General features: G+C 44.9%; 1 protein-coding gene across 1 annotated transcript; it reads right to left on the bottom strand.

The window, feature by feature from the left end:
• Positions 1-4,108: 4,108 nt before the first annotated feature.
• ZDHHC15 (zDHHC palmitoyltransferase 15) lies at positions 4,109-22,368 on the bottom strand. The gene is made up of 11 exons (XM_086619565.1): positions 22,251-22,368; positions 18,217-18,243; positions 15,557-15,651; positions 14,643-14,763; positions 13,737-13,806; positions 13,418-13,450; positions 12,207-12,327; positions 10,978-11,110; positions 9,670-9,796; positions 8,062-8,171; positions 4,109-4,152 (listed from the first exon to the last, which is right to left on the bottom strand). Exons 1-11 carry the CDS (start codon positions 22,366-22,368, stop codon positions 4,109-4,111), a joined length of 999 nt encoding a protein of 332 aa, XP_086475691.1.
• Between the last annotated feature and the right edge of the window lie 259 nt (positions 22,369-22,627).

Raw genomic sequence — 22,627 nt, 5'->3', positions numbered from 1 at the left:
GAGCGTTTTCTTTCACACAATGACATCCACTTGGAAAAGTTGCTTATCGCAGAGAAAGCCTTCGCTCACGTGAAGGACGTGAAATGCATTTGGAAGATGCCGAAACACAACCAACCAGTGGGCCAAAGGTGAGGAGAACACGCTGTGCCTGGGCTGAACTCGCACACGTCCGTGCCCCGACTGTGTTCAACACTTCCAGAGACGCCCCTGGTGAGTCCAACACCTGCAGTGCTGGTTGTCACTCAAGCCATAGGTGTTACTACCTGATGACTGTCGGTAGAATTACAGAGGTCTGGTGGTCCTACTCCAGCTTCCACCGCCCCACCGGAACACTCCCGGCAGCGACGGGCACCACGGCGGCAGTCAGGGCACGGTCTGCGCCGCAGAGCAGCCGTGTGCCGCGCGAGGAGCGCTCTGCCGCCGGCACTCAGCTCACCCCCCGTGGCTACGTCAAGCTAAGCCAACAAAGTCGTTCTTCTCGAAACACAGGTGCTTCTGCACCTCGAGCCCTACTGGCAGTATGAGATCCACCGAGGACAAAAGCTGTTTCTGACCCTGAAAAACCACTTTTCTGCTTTATTGAACTTGACTGAATTTTTTGGGCACAACTGGATTTACAGCACCGAGCCAGGCAGAGACTGACAGTGAACGTCACGAGATGGCAATGCTGGTGGGAACACCGACACTGCTCCTGGGTGCATGGGGGGGCTAAGGAGCGTGTCTGAAACTCCTGTACATCCACACGGCTTCAGGCACAGCTCTGACACTCCAATCTTAAAAACACACCTCAGTCGACAGAACGAAACAGAAAGTCACCAAATCGTCTCCCTGGTTTTATACACAAGGAATTGAGAGTCTGAAAAGGCACAAATAGCACTTCTGTTGGTGCTAAATTCCTGCACATTTCCCATTGTGTTTAGCTGCCATCTTCCTCTCGAGCTCCCCCTCCAGAACAGACTTTGCCAGAAATGAGGTGACTAATTCTACTGCCATCTGTCACCAGACACAGCTTAAGGTCCACCACCAGATCTACATCAGAAATGCAGGTTTAGATCGACAGGAAAAAGAGTTTCAACAGCCCTTCGATGACAGAACCACCCGACAGACATGGATGAAGTGGCTGAAGCAGGAACATTCAGAGCGTTCAGTACTGCTGAGGAGAAGAGAGAGTAACCTACGCCTGGGGGAGCCCACCCTGACTCCTAGCAATGCACCCTCCTGCAGCAGTAAGGCATTCCACAGGGATTGGTGCCTGCTCTACGCCCAACTGCGGAAGCTGATGGATAAAATATCCGTCCACAGGGCATGGTTTATACCAGGTGGTTAAACACCTACTCTTATGGACAGAAAATCTCTGCAAGACTCTCTTCTCTCTCACAAACACATTGCCACTAGTAGCAGCGGCTGAGTAAACACAGGAAAGAAGCATTTAGTAGGTAGGCAAGGCCTTTGTCACCAAACAGATACTTATCAGGCAATTTCTCATGACATGCACAACTGCTTCTGTAGTCACTGTCAACACAAGTGGGCTGATAAACACAAAAAATGGGACAGAAAATGGTATTAAATTATCATATAGGCAGTATGCTAATACTTTAAGCATGCACCTAATTCAAACATGAATGATGGAGTTGCCAGGTCTGAATCATGCAGATAAAAAAAGACTCCGGTGCAGAATAATGCATATAGTCCTGCCAGTAAATTCCCAGTTCCATTCCACAGAATAAAAACAGTGATACGTTCCTTTGACTGCAAATGGAGCAAAATAAAGATAAAATCTGATCACCTCTTAGAGCTGAAAAACGTTGAAACCACCAGTCAATACATATACTTGGGGAGAAGCTTGAAAAAATTCAATACATCAATTGTCTCTTCAGCATTATGGGACTAAAACCACCTTTGTGGAGCGTAAACTCCAAACGCTGCCGTCGGAGCTAAACTTTCAGTGCATGTTTCCAACTCATGTGTTGTGAATTTACATCTTTCTTTCTGACTCCATAAACACAGAAATTTCCATCAGACACTGATCGAGGAACGAGCTGGTATTTTAGCCCTGGGAATTAATGCAAACTGTGCTGTCTAAAGTTCCCTTTTGCATCTCAGGTGCCCACAAGTAGGATTGTGCTGAAAGGGCCCTATAACTCAAGCTAAGACAATTACACCCTCCTAAAAAATACGTAAAAAAAAAAATCTATGGCCACAATATTCTTGAATCTTGATACTGGCAATTTGAATATTTTATTTTCATTCACAGCTGCACATGTACATATGCATGTCCAGCGCTTTTTCTTTCAACACACTTACATCCAGCTATCATTTTAGTGCCAAGTTGAAGTGGGTCTGTCTCACCGAGTTGAACCAGTTTAGATCGAACTTCAAACACGTTAGAAAATGCCATTTGTCAGAGAAGGTTGGAGAATCAGTCTCAAAATAAATACCATCCCCAAGAATATTATGGCTTGCAAGAATTTCAAGAACTCGAGTCCCTGATGTTTGCAAAATGAAAAGGCCTTTGGAAATGCCCTCGCGTCAATACTTTTAACCTATTTTGAATAAAAAATATATATTATTTATAAAATAAAGAGAGCAGGCCAAAGAAGATTGGCCAAAATCCCTCTATAAAACTGTTCTGTTCACTCTGTAACTTAAACTTATAAAGCCTTGAAGCATCTGGATAGCAGGATTTCAGGAGAAGCACTCTGGAATGCAGATTCCAATCAGACGATACTTCACGATGTTTCCTCATCTTGAAGATCCACTTGTTTTCTGCCCCTCAAAACTGAAGTCCATGCCAAGAGAAGGGACGCTGGCTCCTGAGAGGGAAGCTGAAATGTGAATAGAGAAAAACGTGCAGCTGTAAGAACTGATCTGACGAGCAATGCAGGGCTGTCTAGTCTTGACTTGGAGCATCGTTTTAAAGCCACGTAGAACGACAGGGAAAATGCTGCCTTTTTGCTCCCTTGGTAGAACGGCAGTATGGGGCCTCGCTGACTATGGACAGAAAAAAGCTTTGGGGTTTTTCTTCTCAGTGGAAGACAATGAAATGGCATGTACTACAAACAAGAAGCCCGTTTATGAAAATCTCGAGTTGCCCTACTGGTGTGCAGAACTGGGCCGTGGCTCACAGTGCTTCGCCGCACAACACAGTTACCCAACACCCACAGAAAACAGAGGGGCAAATTCCACCTGACTGTTCCACCTCCTGCAAGTGGGACAGCAGAGGGTACTTCTTGAATCGTGGTCAGTTACACTCCGCTGTGAAAACGTTTCATGGAGACTGAAGAGGACAGAGCCTGCAGCTTACTGCAACAGCATGTGTGTGGGGCATCTCCCCACTGTCAGGAAAGTCAGAACAGATTATAGACCAGTAAACGTTCTGGTACCAGCACCTTCCCCCAACTGTACCATCTGTTGTAGCCAAGTTTCTCCAGGGTGGGAAAAAAAAAAAAATAGATAAGAGAGTAGCAGCTGATGTGGGCATTACAAGTTACTTCCATTTATTCCTAACTGCCTCTTGGCTGTTCTCAGCTTCAGTTTCTTTTAAGACTGTATCTGCACCTTCTCCCACCTTCCAGCAACCACGGAGCAGGCTTCCAACCTTGTAAGTATTCAAGTTAGCAGCAAGAATTGTTCCTGCCACATCTGCCAGAGGTGCTGCAGGGTTTGTATCCTCCCCCACAAACAGTGCTTTCAGCTCTTGTGCCAACTGCGTCAACACCCAGCCCAGGGCTACTGGAGAGCCATGGTTTTGGTTTAGGTTCTCTTAAACAATGTATTTCTGGACAAGATGCAGAAACACTGGTGAAATACTACCAGGCATAGATGCATCAACACGTTAGTCTGGTGAGAGGGTCTCTGCCCCCCAGCAGGCTCCGAGGCCGAGATGCCATGCCACTATCCCAGCTGCACCCCTCCAGAGCCAGCGGGAAGGTCTGCACCCCACAGCCTGCGGCGGTTAGCCGACTCTGCCAGAGCACTGTGACTGTTAAAGTCAAAACCTGCCCAACGTTACCTCCTGGTTTCCCTGCAGAGAGGCTGTTTTGAAGGTAATGAAGAAAGAAATACTGACCTTTCTGAACAAGCTTTGCACTGCTGCCTTCTCAAACTGCTACGTCTCCCTTTCTATGGCAAGCGATGAAGCTTCGCCACAATCTATGAAAACAAAACCAAAGTAGTTAGAGGTAAGTAAATCTTTCCGTGGCAGAAATACATGGCAACACTTTTCATGCACTCATGGTAAGTTTATTCCTGAACATTTTCTCATTTTTCTATGAAAGCAGATAGTTTCAGCTCAAATCTTAGAAAACTGAAAGCTGTGGAAGTCAGACTTAAGCCATATATAGGCAGCACATAAATTTCTACTTTAAACCTATGTAGACAGGTGGACGCAGCTGGGCTTGTTTCATCTGATGAAGAGGAAGCTCGAGGTCGATCTAACAGCAGTCTACAACTACGTGGAGACTGTTTAAAATGACAACTGGCCTGGAAGGTGCTCACTCCTCATACTCGATGGAAACAGCATCCTGCTGACTGTAGGCAACAAGGACATTTCGCTCTGCTGTAGAACTGCAGTTACAGTAACTAACACACAAGAAACTCAAAGCATTTATGTGACAGGAAGGTCAGCACGCTGGATTTCTCCCCACCTGCAAAACACCTTGGAGTGCAACACGCTGTCCTGTTACAAGAAATTAAAAAATCTGTGGCAGCTATAGGAATAAGATCCAATTCCCAAATCCATACTTCTAGAGTTGTTCCTGTTCCTGCCAAAAACAGGATTCAAAACCGTATTGCTCTGTAGACATCTTACACTAATCCCACACAGTTCAGCTTTAAGGTCCAGAGCTTGTCTAAGACATGATGGTCAAAATGCAAGAGAGGCATCAAGCAGAGTCAAAAATCAATTTGCCACAGAAGTTTGTTAACTTTTCTCTAAACTGATTTTCCCTGTGAAGGTAAAAAAAGAAAACCAGCAAGCAAACACTTCCCCCTTATCACTCAACGATACACCCACAATAAATAAATTTGCCTAGGCCCCTTCTTTCCTTATTACGTCTAAAACGAATCAGTGCTATTTCCATTATTAGGTTATTTTCATATTTATTAGCATAGACATCTATTTTACCTTGCAAAATCGAATATGTTTATTCAGATGGGAAGTTCCAGAGAACAGCCCTTTATTCTGCATACCTTTGGGAAAGGACACGATCCCAATGTCAAAGGGAACTGATACAAGGGGATATACAGATACATATACGACCTGCTTGCTCTGGGACATGAGTCTCACTGACATTTCACTACTAACTTTTTATGGAATATCTTTTCTCATCCAACTGCTTTAGCAGCTGCTGATCCACATACAAAACCATACTGGTTTTACTAAATAGATTCACCAATGAACTTAGTCGAACTGACGCAGACTCCTGCCCAGTTACCCCTCTATCGTTTCAAAGCCCATTATGAGGCAGTCATTGAGGCAGGGTTTAGCACTGCTTTAACTTAAATCCTTTTCTGTCAGACACAATTTAACCATTTATATCATGTCTAAAATCCAGAGATGCACACCCAGTCTTGTGTCTCAGTTTACCTAATTGGCCAACACACCGTTGTACTCTTGGAGCAATCTCTGCTCACTTCCAACATCTAAGTAGCTTTTTACGTTTCTCCATGGATAGAACTTCAACCCCCCCAGTCACAACAGATGACTTCTCTATTCAAAGAGCTGCTATGCCAAACTAGCTGGTACCTCAAGACATGAAGCTCCTTTAATTAGACTCCCACTGATATGAACTTAAATTCAAATCGATGCCTTCAGACATCGGAAGCTTCATCACACCAACGGAGACACCAACTTCCACCTATTACTCAGGATATGCTGGTTTCTGCTCAGAAAACGTTACTTAGATGACACATTTTTCAAGGTGAGAACAATTTGGGAACGATTTGATTCATCCTGAAGCCTTTTGCACAAGTGAAATGAGCCACGATTAAATTAATAAATCAATCTAAGAGAGGAGATGTTGCTATAGACGTACAGGAAAGGCTGTCCTGTCCCAGCTCCACCAGACAAAGACTGCAAAAGCATTCACAGCACTGACGCACCCGTGACCAGCATGTCAAATACATCCTAGATGAGTTCTTTGAAAAAACTGATAACCTTATAAGCTGCCAGCATGTGATTCGAGGTAGCTCTCTGGCGAGACAGATTAAACAGATGCCTGTGAATAAGGGATGAGCATTAATAAACCTGAAAAATACCCAAATTACCACGAATTTGGAAGCAAGTGTTTTCAGTCTCTGGCTAAGAAATGAAACAAAAGGTTCTCCACTATATTTTTCTCCCTATATGAAACAATAAAAGCCTTAGCACGGCCAGAATTAAGGAAAAAAAAAATAATCCAACCAGGAAGGGCACATTCAAACACCCATAATCATCTTATCCACAGGACGCCAAATGAGAAGATGGCCTGTGTGCTCCTGGGACCCAGACGAAGATACCTCATCTCCTTGCTTTCAGCTGGGCTTGTCCTCTCCTTGTCAGTCTCCCAGTCCCCTTAATGCTCACCTCCCCCAATATCCACGTGAGCTGATTTTGCAGTTGTGGGGGCTTAAAAATGCCCCGCTTTATGCAGACACAGAACAATCAGGGTGGAAGCAAAAGACTGCACTAACGGAGTTAGGCACAGTGACATTACACAAAGAAACATTTCATCAAGCTCCTCATTTTTTCATTATTTCTGTGGTGTTTCTCCTGCACAAGCCTGGGGTGAGGGACTTAAGTGAAGAGGAGACCTCTCATTACTCCTACGACCTACCCACAAGCGCACGACAACCACAGATGGAACTCCAGGAGGTGAGAGACCCCACTTAAATACAAGAGGGCAGTTGTTATTCGGATCTTGGTGCAGCTGGCAGTGCCATCTCGTAAGACTGCAGGCCTGGAAAACCTGAACTTTGATGTTTCCTCAGCTCCTGCTTTGCCTAATGGTCAGGTAATAGGAAAAAGAACAAACCTGGTACCTTTTCTTATACAACTCCCTCTCCCCAAACATCTTTTATATTAATCAAAATGACACAGAGACATTTGTTATCTGTGCTAGCAGAATGGTACAGTCAAGAGCTTAGAGAAAATGCTCCACGAGATGGATTTATGCTGTATCACAAAACTACTTACTCAGAAATATTTTACATGTGTTACACTAGGATCTGATCTGGCCCAAAATCATTTCATTATCAAACATTTTCATAATTTATTTTTTTTATTCAGAGAATTTATACTTTGTACAAGTTGGAAGTAGTTCTGACTCATTTCTAAGGGCCTGAGGTCTCGGACGTGAACCCTGATATTCTGAAACACACTGGATTCTCCAAAGACCAGGGAGGTAAATATGTGGATCCATCTAACAGAAATCATCAAAGAACGGATACACATAGAAAGTCTCTTTTCTAATAGGACATCCACAGCCTAAAAGGTACGTTTGCATTTCAGAACCTGATCAACTCCGTTGCACGTACACGCCAGTTCAGCTGGAACTGCTCTCGGCACAAGTATTTCTTCTTTGGAGGTCAGCAGATAGCTGGGCAAGCAGCAAAACCTAATGAACCTCTTTACTCTTGGAACAAAGCTGAACAAACAAAATGTAAAGTAGCTTCCTAAACGTGTCACTGCGCTCAGATGTTTGCATGTTTTCACAAACTCTCAGAGGAGAAATGCACTTTAAAAACATCTTAGTATTTTCATTTTTGCAGGCACAACTTTATGTCTCCGATAACCGTGCTGCACGCAGCAACATTTACATGTAAATACACTCAGTTTGTGGAAATTTCAGTTTCTCTCTGCGACTTGTAACAACCTCTCAGTTCATTTACTTGCAAGTAGAAAGTTACTTGGGAAAAGAGTTGACTCCAAAGTAGGGCTTGTTTTCAGTCTACGTTCGTTAGTCAAGTCAGAGCTGCCCAGAGGCTTAGCCAACACAATTTTTCTACTTGATCAGCTATTGTAATTCATTCATTAGTCACTGTAGGTCAAGACACAACTGATTTCCTTTAATGTTACCTTACCATGAGGCTCTTCATCTATTCCATCATCTTCCCACTGCTCTTCATTTGCTAGGAGAGGGTTCTGAGCTTCACACAAAGCTCTCATTGGGAAAAAATGCCCATCGCCCTGGCTGCATGGAAAAAAGCAGAGAAAGTGACCCTGAAGGATGCCAATTTCTACATGTTTTGTCTGCAAACAAAGCTTTCTGTTGCCTGCATTTCCAATGTTTACTCAAAATTATTTTTAAGTTTCAAAAAATACTTTGTTTATTTTTTGTGGCAGCTTGGATACCAAGTTTTACTAGTGAGGAGTTTTGGTCCTCAATCCCTTCAAGCTCTCTGGAGAATAAAAGTTCCAACCTATAGCCTGGAATTAAGTAATTTTTAGCAAAACTTCAATGTGCCTAACTTGATCAAGTCATTTGGATACAGAAAAATAAAAACAGAAAAGAAATAACTTATGGACAGCTAAAAGTGAAGGGGGAACTAAGAAAAACATTTATGCAAAAGGAGCAATTTATACCATAGGTTCTTCAGGGCAGAAATTAACCTCTGTGTTTGAATGACACCCAATAGAAAACGGCTCCAATCTTAGCTAGAAGGTATTGAAAGACAAATAAAAGACTCATTTCCTAAACCTGTACAAAAAATGTAAAAAAAACTCCCAACATACTCTGCAAAGATCTAAAACTGCGAAAGCTTTTTTTGCTTTACTACTGCCCAAACAGAAATGCTTAACTGGGTATCGAACAAGAGTTGGAGAGCAGGATCAAATTCATGTAACGTGAACTAACAAAGTTAAACACTAGATGCTGTAGCTTGGCCTGCACCGTACTCTATTCCCTCAAGTCCAGCAGCACAGGCAGAGAACTGCAAACCAGCCAAAGTGCCCTTTTCCTCGATGATTTATCTTTATGCACGGGAACTAACCGGCGTGTTCTCCCTGCGATGACTCTCTGGCAGCCCTCCAGTGCTCCTTCCGTTCCCAGAAAGGCTTTCTCTGCTCACCTTTCCCCTTTAGCTGTGCTTGAGAAGACAGAATGCAGCAGGGATGCAACTGAGCTTTAGACTCATACATCGCTACTTGAAAAAGCTGTGAACTGCTGAGCCAGGAAGTTATTTTAAATTGTGCCCAATTTCTATAGAATCATAGAATGGTTTGGGTTGGAAGGGCCTCAAAGATCATCTAGTTCCAATCCCCCTGCCATGGGCAGGGAAATCCTCCACTACACCAGGTTGCCCAAAGCCTCATCCAACCTGGCCTTGAACATTGCCAGGGATGGGGCAGCCACAACTTCTCTGGGCAACCTGTTCCAGTATCTCACCACCCTCAATGTAAAGAATTTCTTTCTTGTATCTAAAGGAATTTGAATTCTAAAGGAATTCAATTCCAGGGTCTGCTAAGGGCCAAAATAACATCTCCCCCTACATTAAGAAACATAAACTCTGTTTCAGGCAGAGGAGTCTGATGGATGAAGAAAACAGCATCTTGGAAGCAGACACCATCCACACACGTGCCACGGCAGCCCAAGAAGAGTTCAAACACCCTGTGCAGTGCATTTAGCCCTCAAAAATTAGTTTTATCAGTTAATTCTATCAGCTTTTAGCACTGCCTTGATTACTGCTTACCTAGAAGCAATAGGTAGCAACCAGAGCTTTTTTTCTTCTCCAAACACTTGCTGAAGATTCTTTACAAAGCCAAGATTGAATCCATTTTTATCTGGGCCGTTTTGAAACACTGGAGCTGAGAAAGCCTCTACACATAGATGCAATTTCAGTGAAAAAAAAAAAAAAAAGTCAATGCCAAGTACTCTGAAACAGAATTATGCAAGTTGTAGCCATCTGAAGACAGCATGATTGAACAGATTATGAACCAGCATTACAAAGATATAAAGTTTGAAAATAATGGTTTCATTTTGCAAGCCTGTAAAGACTTTCCTACTGAAGTTAGGAATTTGGTCTTGGAACTGAACCCCAAGGAACAGTCAAACCAAACTACAAATGGTTTCTTTAGAGAACAGAGTTAAAAGATCTTTGCGTGAGACTTGTTGAAATTCAGTGGGTAGAAATTTCTAATTAAAAAAATCTGCAGAATTAAGTAGGTTGGGCTTCAATGCATATTTCAGAAGTGGCACTGGAAATTTAAATTGCCTCATTCATTAATGATATAATGAACACACATTAGGAACAAACATATGCAAATAGACCCTCTGCTACAGTAAGACATAAAATTAAGAAAAGAGAGGGGAGGAGAACCTAGAGTGCACTAGAAACAATTTTATCTACCTTCTAAGCGGCTGCAGAGGTCTGATGTTTTGGGATAGATGAGCTTCAGTGCCTCCTGAAGTGAGTTTTAAAGTTAATAACTATACAAAATCTGAATATTTGCTCAAACTCTTCATAGTGTGTGTTTTGTTATAAAACTTTATGCAAAAAGCTTTAAAAATTGAACAACATATATCTGAGGAAAGACAAAGAAATCACTTGACAAAATCATACTCTTTCAGATTTTCATTTCATTGGCTTTACAGTCGTAACTTCTCTACCTTTGCCAATGAAGATGGACACTGTTTTCCCAACCTCACTAAACTGGTTCAGGATGCACTCCAGCATATGAGCATAAAGAACCATTATTCCTGAAAAGCTGCACTCATTTCACAGCAAATGTAGTTACACATATGCATAACATTTTTATAATTGGACTGCCACACTTTCAGGTTCTCGTTTCCCTAACAAAGCTTTTGTCACACCAGCTAGTAAATGCAGCTCGTTTGAAGTGACAAATTTCTGCATCATTATGCCAAGATCTTAAATCTTCCTCCCCTTATAAGTCAGCAGGAACGTACAGAAGTATAACACGTGGTTTTTTATCTTTCCCCTTCTTCTCACAGCACTTTTGGTGTGTCTCATTAAAGAAGTAACACAAAAGAACCTTACCTAAAGTAGATCTGTTTCTACTAACGAGCCAACAATGGTAGCCAAACAGAAACATAAGGCTTACGAAGAACATGACTGCCACAAAGAGAAGGAAAAGGACGTGAAATTTGGAACGTCCATTCGTCAGTTCACCCTGGAAAGCAAAGCAACAGAGAACAAGTGTAAATGACAAATAAAAGCTGGAAATTCTTTGTTCCTAGAGAGAAGAAAGATATCCTGTGAAACTCCTACTTGGAGTTCTCAAACTTGTATAATCAAAAGTCACACTTCACTACAAAAAGCAAAAAGAGACAAAGAAACGATCTGGTTCATTTCCCCTCTGTAACCACAGAAAAAAGAGTGGAGGTTTGCTACTGACTTTTTGTGATGGAGCCAGTGCAACCACAGCTTCCCACCTGGGCACGAGAAACATGCCCCGTGCCCACAGGGAAATGAGCAGGCACAAGTTCTTCAGGTCTTGTTTAGGTTCTGCTGAGTTTCCTGTGCACGTGTTTAAATTCGGCACCTCTTGCAATATCAGAACCCCTGGCCACCACAGCTGTAACAACCAGGTGAAGTTACAACTGGGCACAAGTCTCTGTGCCTTTCTTAGCACAAGAAACAATTCCTGCCAGTGTCCCATGAGAATCTCAGGAGGCATTTTATCTAAGAGATTAGCCATTAAATGAATAGAAAATAATTAAATTAATGCACAGCAAAGTTAAGTTATTAAACACAGCTGTACACAGCAAGCAGCAGAGGGGACATAAAAAAACTGGAGACAAAAGCCAGTCTCTTACTGGAACTGTCAGTCTATGAATGATAATCGGTAACTGGTAAGAACCACGCTTTATTTCAGTCAACTTTGAAACTGAGAAAGGAATCATATGGGGATTAGAAAACAAAAGTTTTTTCAATATTGTTTGGTAAAAATGTACAGATCTATGCCAGGACGTTATACTTTGATACCAAAGATTCTGATATACATTCATGCCAACACAAGAATAAGAAAAGGATATAACCTCTTTGCCAGAAGCTAAATCCACAGTTTGGAATTCCTGAAGTCTGTTTGCTTCTCACTTTGTGCATTTCAGACATATAACGGGAATTATACTCAAAAAAGGGCACAGGAAAACACCTTACAGAAGAAATGCAGACCCTCCATTGACTGCAGGCAAAAAAGAAACAACCCTGACTAAACCCCACCAGGCTCACAGGATATGAAAAAGTAACCAGATTTCACAACTTACTGTCCAATATTTAATGAAATACTTGAAGACTGTCGCAGCAATATACAAGCAATACAGCAAAGAATAGGCTAAGAACAGTAGAAAGAATTTGTAGTTAGAAAATCCAATGCAGTTATTCACCCTAGAGAACAAAAGCAAAGTTGAAGTCAGTGTACAGCACACGGTTGGAACACAATGAATTAAATACAGTTATTTTGGGTTTTATTGAGCCTCTTGATTTCAGAACACAACCGTCAATAAAGGAGCTCCCCTTAGTGGTCAAGATGAAATTTAACCAAAGTCCTTTTGCTTCTCACCTGAAGGCTTCTTGCTGTGCTAAGCAAAAGGACAGCTGGTATTTTTGGAATCTGCTGCAAGGTTGGTACCATGGTAAATCTGTCGCGGGGGCAGGCTCTAATTACTCACGGCTGTTTCTTGTCTGCAAAGGTGATCAGAGCTGGGATTTCTGTGTTACTTCACTCATTTGCAAAACTCAGGAGCCAGATTCGCCACTGCTTGTTTGTTTACATACAACACAAATAAAACCGAGTTCATGTAATTCTCCATGCACAGGACAACTTAAAAACGAACAAGGGAATGCAGAAAAAAATGGAAGGTGTTTGTCTCAAAACTCGGGTTTGAAAAATCCTCTACAGTTTAGGATTTTACCGGGGCGGTTCAGGTGGGGAAATGTTTGTGTTGCTTCTGATTTCTGAGATCTTCCTTCCTGAGAAAAGGAGGAGCTGGAGAAATTTAGTGGCAGCAATTCTCAAAAAGTGTAAAGCTCAGTTCGTCCCTGGACCATTCTACACGAACTGCCTCTGACCACGCACAGCTGGCAGGCTTCAGTTCAGAAACAACCTGCGTGCCAGTATTATTGTTGAAAGCCACCAGCTGCACGCTGAAACAATCACACACCCAAAATTAGAGGCCAAGTTGGAGTCCCTTTAAAATTTGAATAATAGTCAGAGAGTGAAGTAGCAGTTGAGTTTTAAATTATATTGATAGAACAACTTTTTCACACGTAGTTTATGGAACAAACACGAATGATCTGTCTTTTAAAACAGCAACACCTCTCAGGCCATTTCAAAGTGTAATTGCTTTATAAATTTCCCAACATAACGAGATGCACGGTCTGAAATGAAGGCGTCGCACAGACACTGCTCTGTGGCAGAAATGTGTGCCAACAGCCTCTCTTTTCAGAAAACTACCAACCAGTATCTGGGACGTACCATGGGCAGTGGTGATCCATTTTTAGCACGCATCTGCAAAAGGACAAAAAAGGAAAATGGCAGGCCAGGTCACGGTTAATCAGGGAATTTCCACTAGACAGCAGCTTTCCAGCGACTGAACGCTGGGACGTTGCAGGGCTGGGAACTGCAAACACTTCAGGGCCACACAGAGCAGAAATGCCAATGCTGGTGCTGTCACACGGGAACACACGCTGTTACTGCAGCGGAACAGAGGTACTCGGGTACCTTTCTGCGTACAGAGCCGTGGGAAGGACCAGCCCATTCGTGAAACTCAGTGAAAAACAAGCTGGGAACTTACACAGCACAAACGGAGCAGTGGTGGCAACGATCAGGTTTTATGAGCTGGCATCTATCGCAGAATCGCACCCCTGGAATTAAAGACACATTAACACCAAGTAACAGAAAAGCCTGCGTGCTTTTTCACACCTTAGTTGGTATTCCCTCGTTTCCCAACTACTCCTATTCTTTATCAGCTCAGAAGACGAGTGTCCCTGCAGCTGGGTGCTGCTGCCAGGTCATACCCAGATGAGCGATGCTCATCGTTCTTCTGGGGACTTGCGGACGTGCGGAGCGATCCTCCCTGCAAGGCGTACAGCCAGCTTGGAAGCGACACACCAAAGTCGTGCACTTCCCTCTGGCTTCCGCATTACTCAGACTTCACACACGTTCCACTTGGATAATTGCCTACGGAGCACTTCTGCACTGCACAATTCTTTGGCTTGTCTGACAGAAAGGAACAGGTCAGCGCCTCCGATATCAACAGGGATTTCTTTTAAGCTCTGAACGGAGTGCGCTGCGCGTTTCATCACAGAACAAGGTCTAGAAATCTCTTACTGGAATTACATCCAGCATCTCTGAGCTAAACTCCATTTTAAGTAAAAACGACTACAGATTTTGTCATTCTATTACTAAACGCAGACAACCCACGTAGGCTTTTGAACTGAAAATACAGAGGGTAACGTGTTGCTCTGCAAAGGCAGCGCCTGGTGCTGCGCTGAAGATGAACCAAGTGTCCAAGGCTGTTTTGTTTTCCCAGGCACAAAACCCGAGAGAGAAGGCATTCGGATGTCTGCACAAGAGTTACTCAGCACACGCAGTGGCATCAGGAATGCTCTGCTGGTCGGCAGCATCGTCTGGGTTGCCAGCGTGCGCTGCTTCGGGGAGCTGGGCTGGAGCGAGAGAAACAGCGCTCGGCGTCACTGACCTCCGCTCCCCGTCCTCGTGTACACCGGCAGCTTCCGTGCGATCTCGGCGAGGATTTGCCGCTGCACCTCCGGCCTCTCCTCGTTCTCGTAGCGCTCTTTGTCAGCACAGGACATGTGGTACTAGGCGCAGGAGTCGTGAGAGGAGCAGTTAGCCGTGGGCAGCAGAGAGGGTATTTCAAATACAGGCAAGTTTGGGAGTGTTTTCTCTCCCACTCCTTCTAAGGAGCTTAATCTGATGTGAAAATGTGTTTTCACAAACACTCAAACCACTAAATTATACTCTTGTCCTAAAATAAGCCACCTACATTTAAAAAAAAAAAAGTAGGTGGACTCCGATGGGACACTGAACGTTCACACGCGCACCACAACTATCTGGCTTAAGAGTCCAGGAAACCCCACCACCATTACCAACACACCCATTTCCACCTGCACTGGGGCATCTCCCACAAAGAGTGAAAACCAAAACTGAAGGGCCTTACGATCCTATTATCCTCAACCTGAAAAATCCCATCGGCTCCTGGAACGTTTGAAAAGGCAGCTCTAAAAGTGAACACCATCTCTGATTTGTCACCTCCCTGGAGGTGTTCAAGGCCAGGTTGGATGAGGCTTTGGGCAACCTGGTGTAGTGGAGGGTGTCCCTGTCCATGGCAGGGGGGTTGGAACTGGATGGTCTTTGAAGTCCCTTCCAACCCAAACCATTCTATGAGTCTATGATTTAGATCATGCTCTTTGCAGAGTCAAAGGACTCTCAGAATGGTAAATTACTCAGTTTTTATGGTCAACTCTAGGTCACTTCCCACCTCTTTCGGAAATCTGACCAGTTGTCCAGATCAACTAGACTGAAGTATTTGTGAGTTCTCTTTGGCATTCCTGCTTTTGTTCTGCAATGAACGAAAAGTGCTTGGACTCTTACCTTTTTGCCTGGCTGCACTGGGAGAGTAAAAATAGACTTCCAATACGTCCACACAAAGAGCACAAAGAGAATATGGAATATTATAAGATAGGCCACTGAAAAAAAAAAAAAAACAGAACAAAAGAACAAATGCAGAACAATGATTTCTTAAGCAAAAGTTTCATTCATGAAAGGCATAAATCCAATCTTTCACAACAACCACAAAAAAATTACAGGAAAAAAAGAAAGATTTACAGTAACAATCATTATTAGTCACTAGAATTTCAGAGATCTGTGACCGCAGTCAGAGGTTACCTACCTCCCAAGCCTCCCCTTCTCCACTGAATCTGATTCCATGGGTGAGGAAGAACACAGCCATAAGAGATTTCACCCACAGAGCAGATGACAACGCTGTACAACTGGGAACAACAGGACTCCTGTCTCTTCCCCACAACCGAGGCACAGGCGAAGCAGAACTGGCTGGTGCTGAGCACCACAAAGGTTAATACTGCAATACTCCAGCATCTCCAAATTTGGGGTTCAGTTGCTACTACGTGCACTCAGAATCACAGCACCATATTATCAGTGTACCCATGCAAGGCATCCTTCACCACTTACAAGAGCTGAGAGAAACAACGTGCTCGAGCGCAGCGTTACGTCACCAGAAAAAAGCCAATCTCCTGTTAAACACTTTTAGATTTGCCACAGTCGACACAATCAACAAATCAGGAAAACATCCCTCGAATCGAGCAACGCAGGTCTTGTGATGACTGAGAAGGCATTGCAATCCACTAAACAAAACATTATCACACGAAATCCAGCATGCATCAGAGTAATCTTATTGCCTTTGGGCACAAACAGGAATGCTGTGGCTCGGGAAGCCAAGGGACAGCTATCCTTCAGCTACACTAACTATTTGATTTTTCTTTTAATACTTGACTCACTAAGACATTATCAAACAGTTACAAGACAGTTTCATTTAAACATACCATTTAATCATAATAATAACCTCATTTCCCCCGTTTCATTTACGCATCAAATTCTAGAAAACTAAGATTAAAGTTACTACTACTAGTGGGAAGAGAAGGCTAAAATCCAAACAATTCCTAACTTCTCAGGTGAGACTGTGTGAAAATATAATTGGCAAAAAGGCCAAACACAGCTTTGAGACTTTCTACTGAGATGGCAAATGAACTGATACGCCTCACAAGAACACGACGGGTTGTGTGACTGATCTGAGAATCAGTGATGATTCATTATTATGCTCCTCAGTTTGTCTGAGATGTTATCCTTACACTACACACAGGTGGAAGTCATTTTTAAATCAATATATAAGGAGATAAATCTTGCAACAGGTGCAATTTTGTTGATAAAGCAATACAGCAGCATGTTAGAGGAAGCTGACCTGGAGATGCACTGATAGATTAGGCAACTAATAACTTTCTTCTGCTGCATAATCATTAACATCATGCCTCCTATGGTTTCTCTGTAAGTTTCAAATATCGGGACAGCTCTCTAGTGGAAAGAGAATTTACTCGATGCAGCAACCTGGAGGATCTTTAAAGTATCAGCTGGCATCGCTCTTCATGGAACAATCTGCCAGCTGAAAACTGCTACACCTACTTCTGGACTTCATAACCCTGGAAGAAGACATGAAGCTTTGATTTAGATTAGATATAAGGAAGAAATTTTTCACTCTGAGGGTGGCGAGGCACTGGCACAGGTTTCCCAGAGAAGTTGTGGCTGCCCCATCCCTGGCAGTGTTGAAGGCCAGGTTGGATGAGGCTTTGGGCAACCTGGTGTAGTGGAGGGTGTCCCTGCCCATGGCAGGGGGGTTGGAACTGGATGATCTTTGAGGTCCCTTCCAACCCAAACCATTCTGTGATTCTATGATTCTATAAGCTAAGAGGCCACCTGTAATTAGCCAAATGCCTTCAAAGCACCTCCAGGAAAGAAGAGGAGGAATACTGAAACAGCCACTATCCCCTTATTCTTAGAAGGCGACTGTGACCTCCAACAAGAAGTGATCCTGTTGCTCTGCCCGACTCATGCGGCGACCTCCCAGTACTGCGTCGGGAGCACGGAGCAGTCCGTCAGCCTGCACGACCAACGGACCTACCAAGTGTTCAAGCCAAACAGTGACGAGACAGAAACCTTTGCTCTAACCCATCTGTGGTAGGAACCGAAAGTCACCGTGTTACCGCTCAATATATGGTCAGCGGCCAACAGAACCAAGCAAAAAAAACGTTTGCGAAAGCCTCCCTTGCAAAAAACATTTCAAAAAGCTTTCACTGAAAGATGAAATAAAACAGTAAAAAAACCCAGTCAGGCCACAGAACAGAACTAGTCTTTTCTGCTCAGCTTGTAAAATCAGCTCTGAAAACGTAAAACAAAGGGAGAAAAAGTGTGTGGGTGTACACACCTTTTTTTTTTTCCTGAAAAAGGGATCAACTTTTCACGTTCTTCTGCTCATACTGCAACCGAACGGTGGCATTTCCCAACACATCCCAACATTACAGCACGTCTAACAATGCATGCTGTACACGTCATCAATGTGTTGTGACAGGAAGGAAGCACTGGGAGAGTATGGAAGTGTAAAAAAATCAACAGAATTAACTGGAACATTTGCAAATCTTTCTACACAAGGACTGAATGGCAAATAGCAAACTGAACGCACGTACCTTTTTCCACAGGGTTGCTCAGAGTCACTGAAAAAGAAAAAAAAAACACGTGTCTACAGAGCAAACAGGATTCCCAGAGAAGTTTGTGACAAATAACATTTCGATGTGAAATAACAGCCATTTTAAGAAAAAAAGTTCCGATTCAACAGGCAAAAAGAGAGCCCACAGCTCAGCACCAAAGCAAAAGCATCCGCTCCAGCTCCTTGTTCCCTCACGCAAACGACACCCACAACAAGATGTTCAGCAACTGTTACTTATGGTGTATTTTCCTTTGTTAGGAAACATATTTCGTATATTTGTACATTAGAAACACGGCCAAAATAAGCCACTGGTGAGTGATGTGACAAGATTACCAGGGTTTCTCTAGCCCAAGCAGCATCTCTATACAGCTACTTACAAGCCAGTACTTGTACCCTGCTTTGTTACTGGTCTCGATCCCCCACATTAATCCACGCCCCAATGCATTTCTGCATCAGCATAAATAAAAAATTACAAATTGTCTCAGCTTTGGCCTAGTCAGCAACAAAGGATGCACTGTAATGACTCAATTATTTTTCCACTTCCTACTAGCAGGGTTTTCACAACCCCTCCTTACTTTACCATAGCCATAGGAACAGTCCCTACTAACGGAACCACTCGGAGCGACCAGCAAAGGGTACCTTGCTCAATGGCTGCTCCTACTGATCGTTTGAAAACTCACACATTATTTTAAAAGCTGCCATCCAAGTTTAACAGAAAAGTTAAGGACATCTTTCATTCACTGAAAATGGAGCAGTTCTGTCACATCTTGACAGAACACTGGAAGACAAAAATCGTTCGCAAGATGAGAGCCCCTTATATCAAGTCCATAGCCTTGAATCTAACGGTTGCAATTGAAACGTGTTGCTCCTTGGAGGAACAAAGGAATGAAAGGAAACCAGCAGCCACAGACCATCTCCCAGAGGCACAGCAATCTTACAAAAATAAGATCACATTGCTGGAAGACTCCAAGATTTGAGAGATTGCGCATACCAGCGATGACCCCTTCAGTTACTCTGTTGGACTGTACAGAAAAAGAAGGATAAGTAGAACAAGAAGGACATGGAGCTGCTGGAGCGGGTCCAGAGGAGGCCACAAAGATGATCCGAGGGCTGGAGCACCTCTGCTCTGGAGACAGGCTGAGAGAGTTGGGGCTGTTCAGCCTGGAGAAGAGAAGGCTCCAGGGTGACTTTGTAGCAGCCTTCCAGTACCTAAAGGGGGCCTACAGGAAAGCTGGAGAGGGACTTTTTACAAGGGTGTGTAGTGACAGGACAAGGGGCAGTGGCTTTAAACTGAAAGAGGGGAGATTTAGATGAGATCTAAGGAAGAAATTCTTCCCTCTGAGGGTGGTGAGGCACTGGACCAGGTTGCCCAGAGAAGCTGTAGATGCCCCATCCCTGGAAGTGTTCCAGGCCAGGTTGGATGAGGCTTTGGGCAACCTGGTGTAGTGGAGGGTGTCCCTGCCATGGCAGGGGGGTTGGAACTGGATGATCTTTGAGGTCCCTTCCAACCCAAACCATTCTGTGATTCTATGATTTTATGACGGGATGGAGGGATTGGAGCCTTTTGCTTCCAGCCTCCAGCCAACGCCTGGAAAGAGACTCTGCTCTTCAAGACTCACTCCATCATCTTACTTGAATAACAGATTTGAAAAATGTAAACAAGAGTAGGACCCAAGAGATCCCACTTTTACCAATGAAAGCAGCTTTTCGTAAAACCACGCTAACAAACAATTTTGATGTGCAAGCTCCAAGGCACACACGATGTAGATGAAAAAAGAGACCAAATATTTGCTGTGTCTCTGCACACTCAATCTCAGACAAATAAGACTGTTGGGAAACCTTTAGTCCTTCCTTTGGTTCGCTGCAGATCAAACTATGAAGAGCACATCAGCTCTTCACAAACACCGCTTGGTTCCCTCCTGATGCACACCGTGCTCGCAGCACAGCCTCTAACGATTTACTTGAGAAAAGAGCAAAGTCCTAAATAAAGATTATACAAAAGGCTTGATCACAGGACACTGGGTCATCGTTCTCCCTGTGGCAGCGAGCACAGAGCTGACGTGACATCAAGGCCTCCTCTGGAGTACGGCTTGCTGGCCACACCAGTCAGCGAAAGTGTAAAACCCGCTTATCACCAGGCAGCTCTCAGGACATCACCCCCACCCCACTTCCAGTCCTCAGCAGCTGGCACAGCCACAGCTGAAAATCAAGAACGCAAACAGAGCCTCTGCTATTTACATGTTTGCAACAGCTGAAATGCAATACACAACGGAAACCTGAAAAAAAAGAAGTCCTGTTAGAAATCTGGAAGGGAGATAACGTCCTGAGAGCTGGTTTTCAAGTGACTGCACATGCCAATGGTTAACGTTCAACTCCTAAAGTAATTAATTTAGTCATTTCAACTCCTGTGCAGATAACCTCCTCCATACGCAAATAAAATGCGTAAGAGAGAAAGATGGCACAGAAAAAACAGACGAGTGTGGGCAAAGGAGTGATTTTAAGCTGTGATTCCAGGCAGTGGGACGAGCTCCTGCCAGTTTAACCAGCGTTTGCAGAACAACACAGGCCCAATCCAAACCCCACTTAAACCAGCAGAGTCTTTGCTAATAGCTGCACTAAGACTGGGAATCGACCAGTGTTAAACAGTACTGAATTTGCACAGCACTGCAAACAAAGTGTATTTCAAAAGACTAACAGCGTTTCAGCAAAACACTCTGACTTTTTGTCTAATTGACAGCTACGTGCACCTTAGAGATATCATTCCGTGGGAATTCTTGAAGCAGCCCACAACCTCAGAGATGGAATAAAATGTCATGAAGTACTGGGGGGGTTTTGCCTAGCTGCCAATTAAAACAGATCAAAGAAGCTCCGTTTCACTTTAGTTCCCATTATAAAAAGCAAAAGGTCTTTCTGACTGGCAACCCCAGCAAAAACCCGACTTAAATTTTCTGTGCAGTTCCAGGAGGCAGCTCTTGTCAGAGAAACATCTTCAACTATCGTTGGAGAACTTTGGTTCCCTTCATCTAGCTCAGCCTGGCCTGAAGGCAGAGCGCCACACGCTCCTCCTCGCGATTCCCAAAGTCCAAGCCACCAGCTTTTCTCTCCTCCTCCGCCAGATCCGTGCTTCTAGTAATGGGTTTTTGCACACAGGCAAAACCAGAACATAATTTGCAACTTATTACATCGTTAAATTCTTACATTAAACTGTACGATTACGAGCCAGCACCAAAAATTTTCTTTCTAAAATTTCCTGCTTTCCATGCTGCTGTAACAAGCATTCGAGGCGCGAGGGTGATTTCGTATAACCCGTTTTTTCCTTTTCAGAGCACAAAAAAAAGGCACATACAGATTCTTGCCACTGCTTAAACCAGAAATCCCATCTGAACGTCATCCCACGCCAACCACAGACTTTCCCTGTGGTTATGAGCCCTGCAGACACCCCGTGCCCTGGCTGACACGAGGACGCACAGACTCGTGACTAAGCGAGCCAAAGCACTCGCCAACTAGCCAGCCCAGCCGGGGTACAAACCTGACGGGAAAAGAAGACAACACACCACAAAACCCCCGCTAATTAACCCCATAATGGACTCGACTAGTAATGAAGGGCTTCTTCATGGCCACTTGGTCGCTTTTGGGTGCGGCTACCGCAGTTCCAGGTGTGGCCAGAGCACGAGGGAGCGCCGGCCAGCGGGAAGCCGACAGGTTCTGGCGTGAACCAGCAGCAGCACCGCCTCCTCCAGCGCAGACACGGAGGAGCAGGAAAAAGGAGGAGAAACCCAAGGAACCCCCCAGCTCCGGAGGGTGCTCGGGGTCCTCTGCCCAGGGGGCACCCGAATCACCCGCCCGAACGCGCCTCCCGCCCCCGCGGACCGACACCGGGAGGGGCAGCGCTGCCCCCGGGCAACGCGGCATCCCGCGGGGGGGACCCGGCCGCAGCGCCCGGGGCCGCGTCTCCGCCGAGGGGCGGCCCGGGCCAGGGCAGGGCCCCGCTCCCGCCGCCCCCCGGGCGCTCACCCAGGCACAGCTCGCAGACGTAGGCGTAGTAGGACCAGAGGACGACGAGGGCGATGATGAGGACGGGCAGCCAGGCGAACGCCCGCTGGCAGCACCGCAGCCCCCGCGACACGGCCATCTTCCACCGCGCCGGGCGGCGGCTGCGCGGGGCTGAGCGGCGAGGGGGAAGGCGCTCGGAGCTCGGCTGAGCGGCCTGGCGCGGGGCTGGGCGCGGCGCGCCGGCGCCCCCTGGCGGGGCGGGCGGGAGGTGCGCGGCGGGGCGCGGGCACGGACAGGGACGGGGATAGGGACACGGATAGGGATACGGACACGGACAGAGACACGGACAGGGATATGGACAGGGACACGGACAGGGACACGGACAGGGACACGGATAG

This window comes from Tauraco erythrolophus, chromosome 13 (genome assembly GCF_009769465.1).
Source record: "Tauraco erythrolophus isolate bTauEry1 chromosome 13, bTauEry1.pri, whole genome shotgun sequence".
In the NCBI taxonomy this organism is placed as follows: Eukaryota; Metazoa; Chordata; class Aves; order Musophagiformes; family Musophagidae; genus Tauraco; species Tauraco erythrolophus.
Note: the sequence above shows the minus strand (reverse complement) of the source record. Positions and strands in the feature narration are given on the sequence as shown.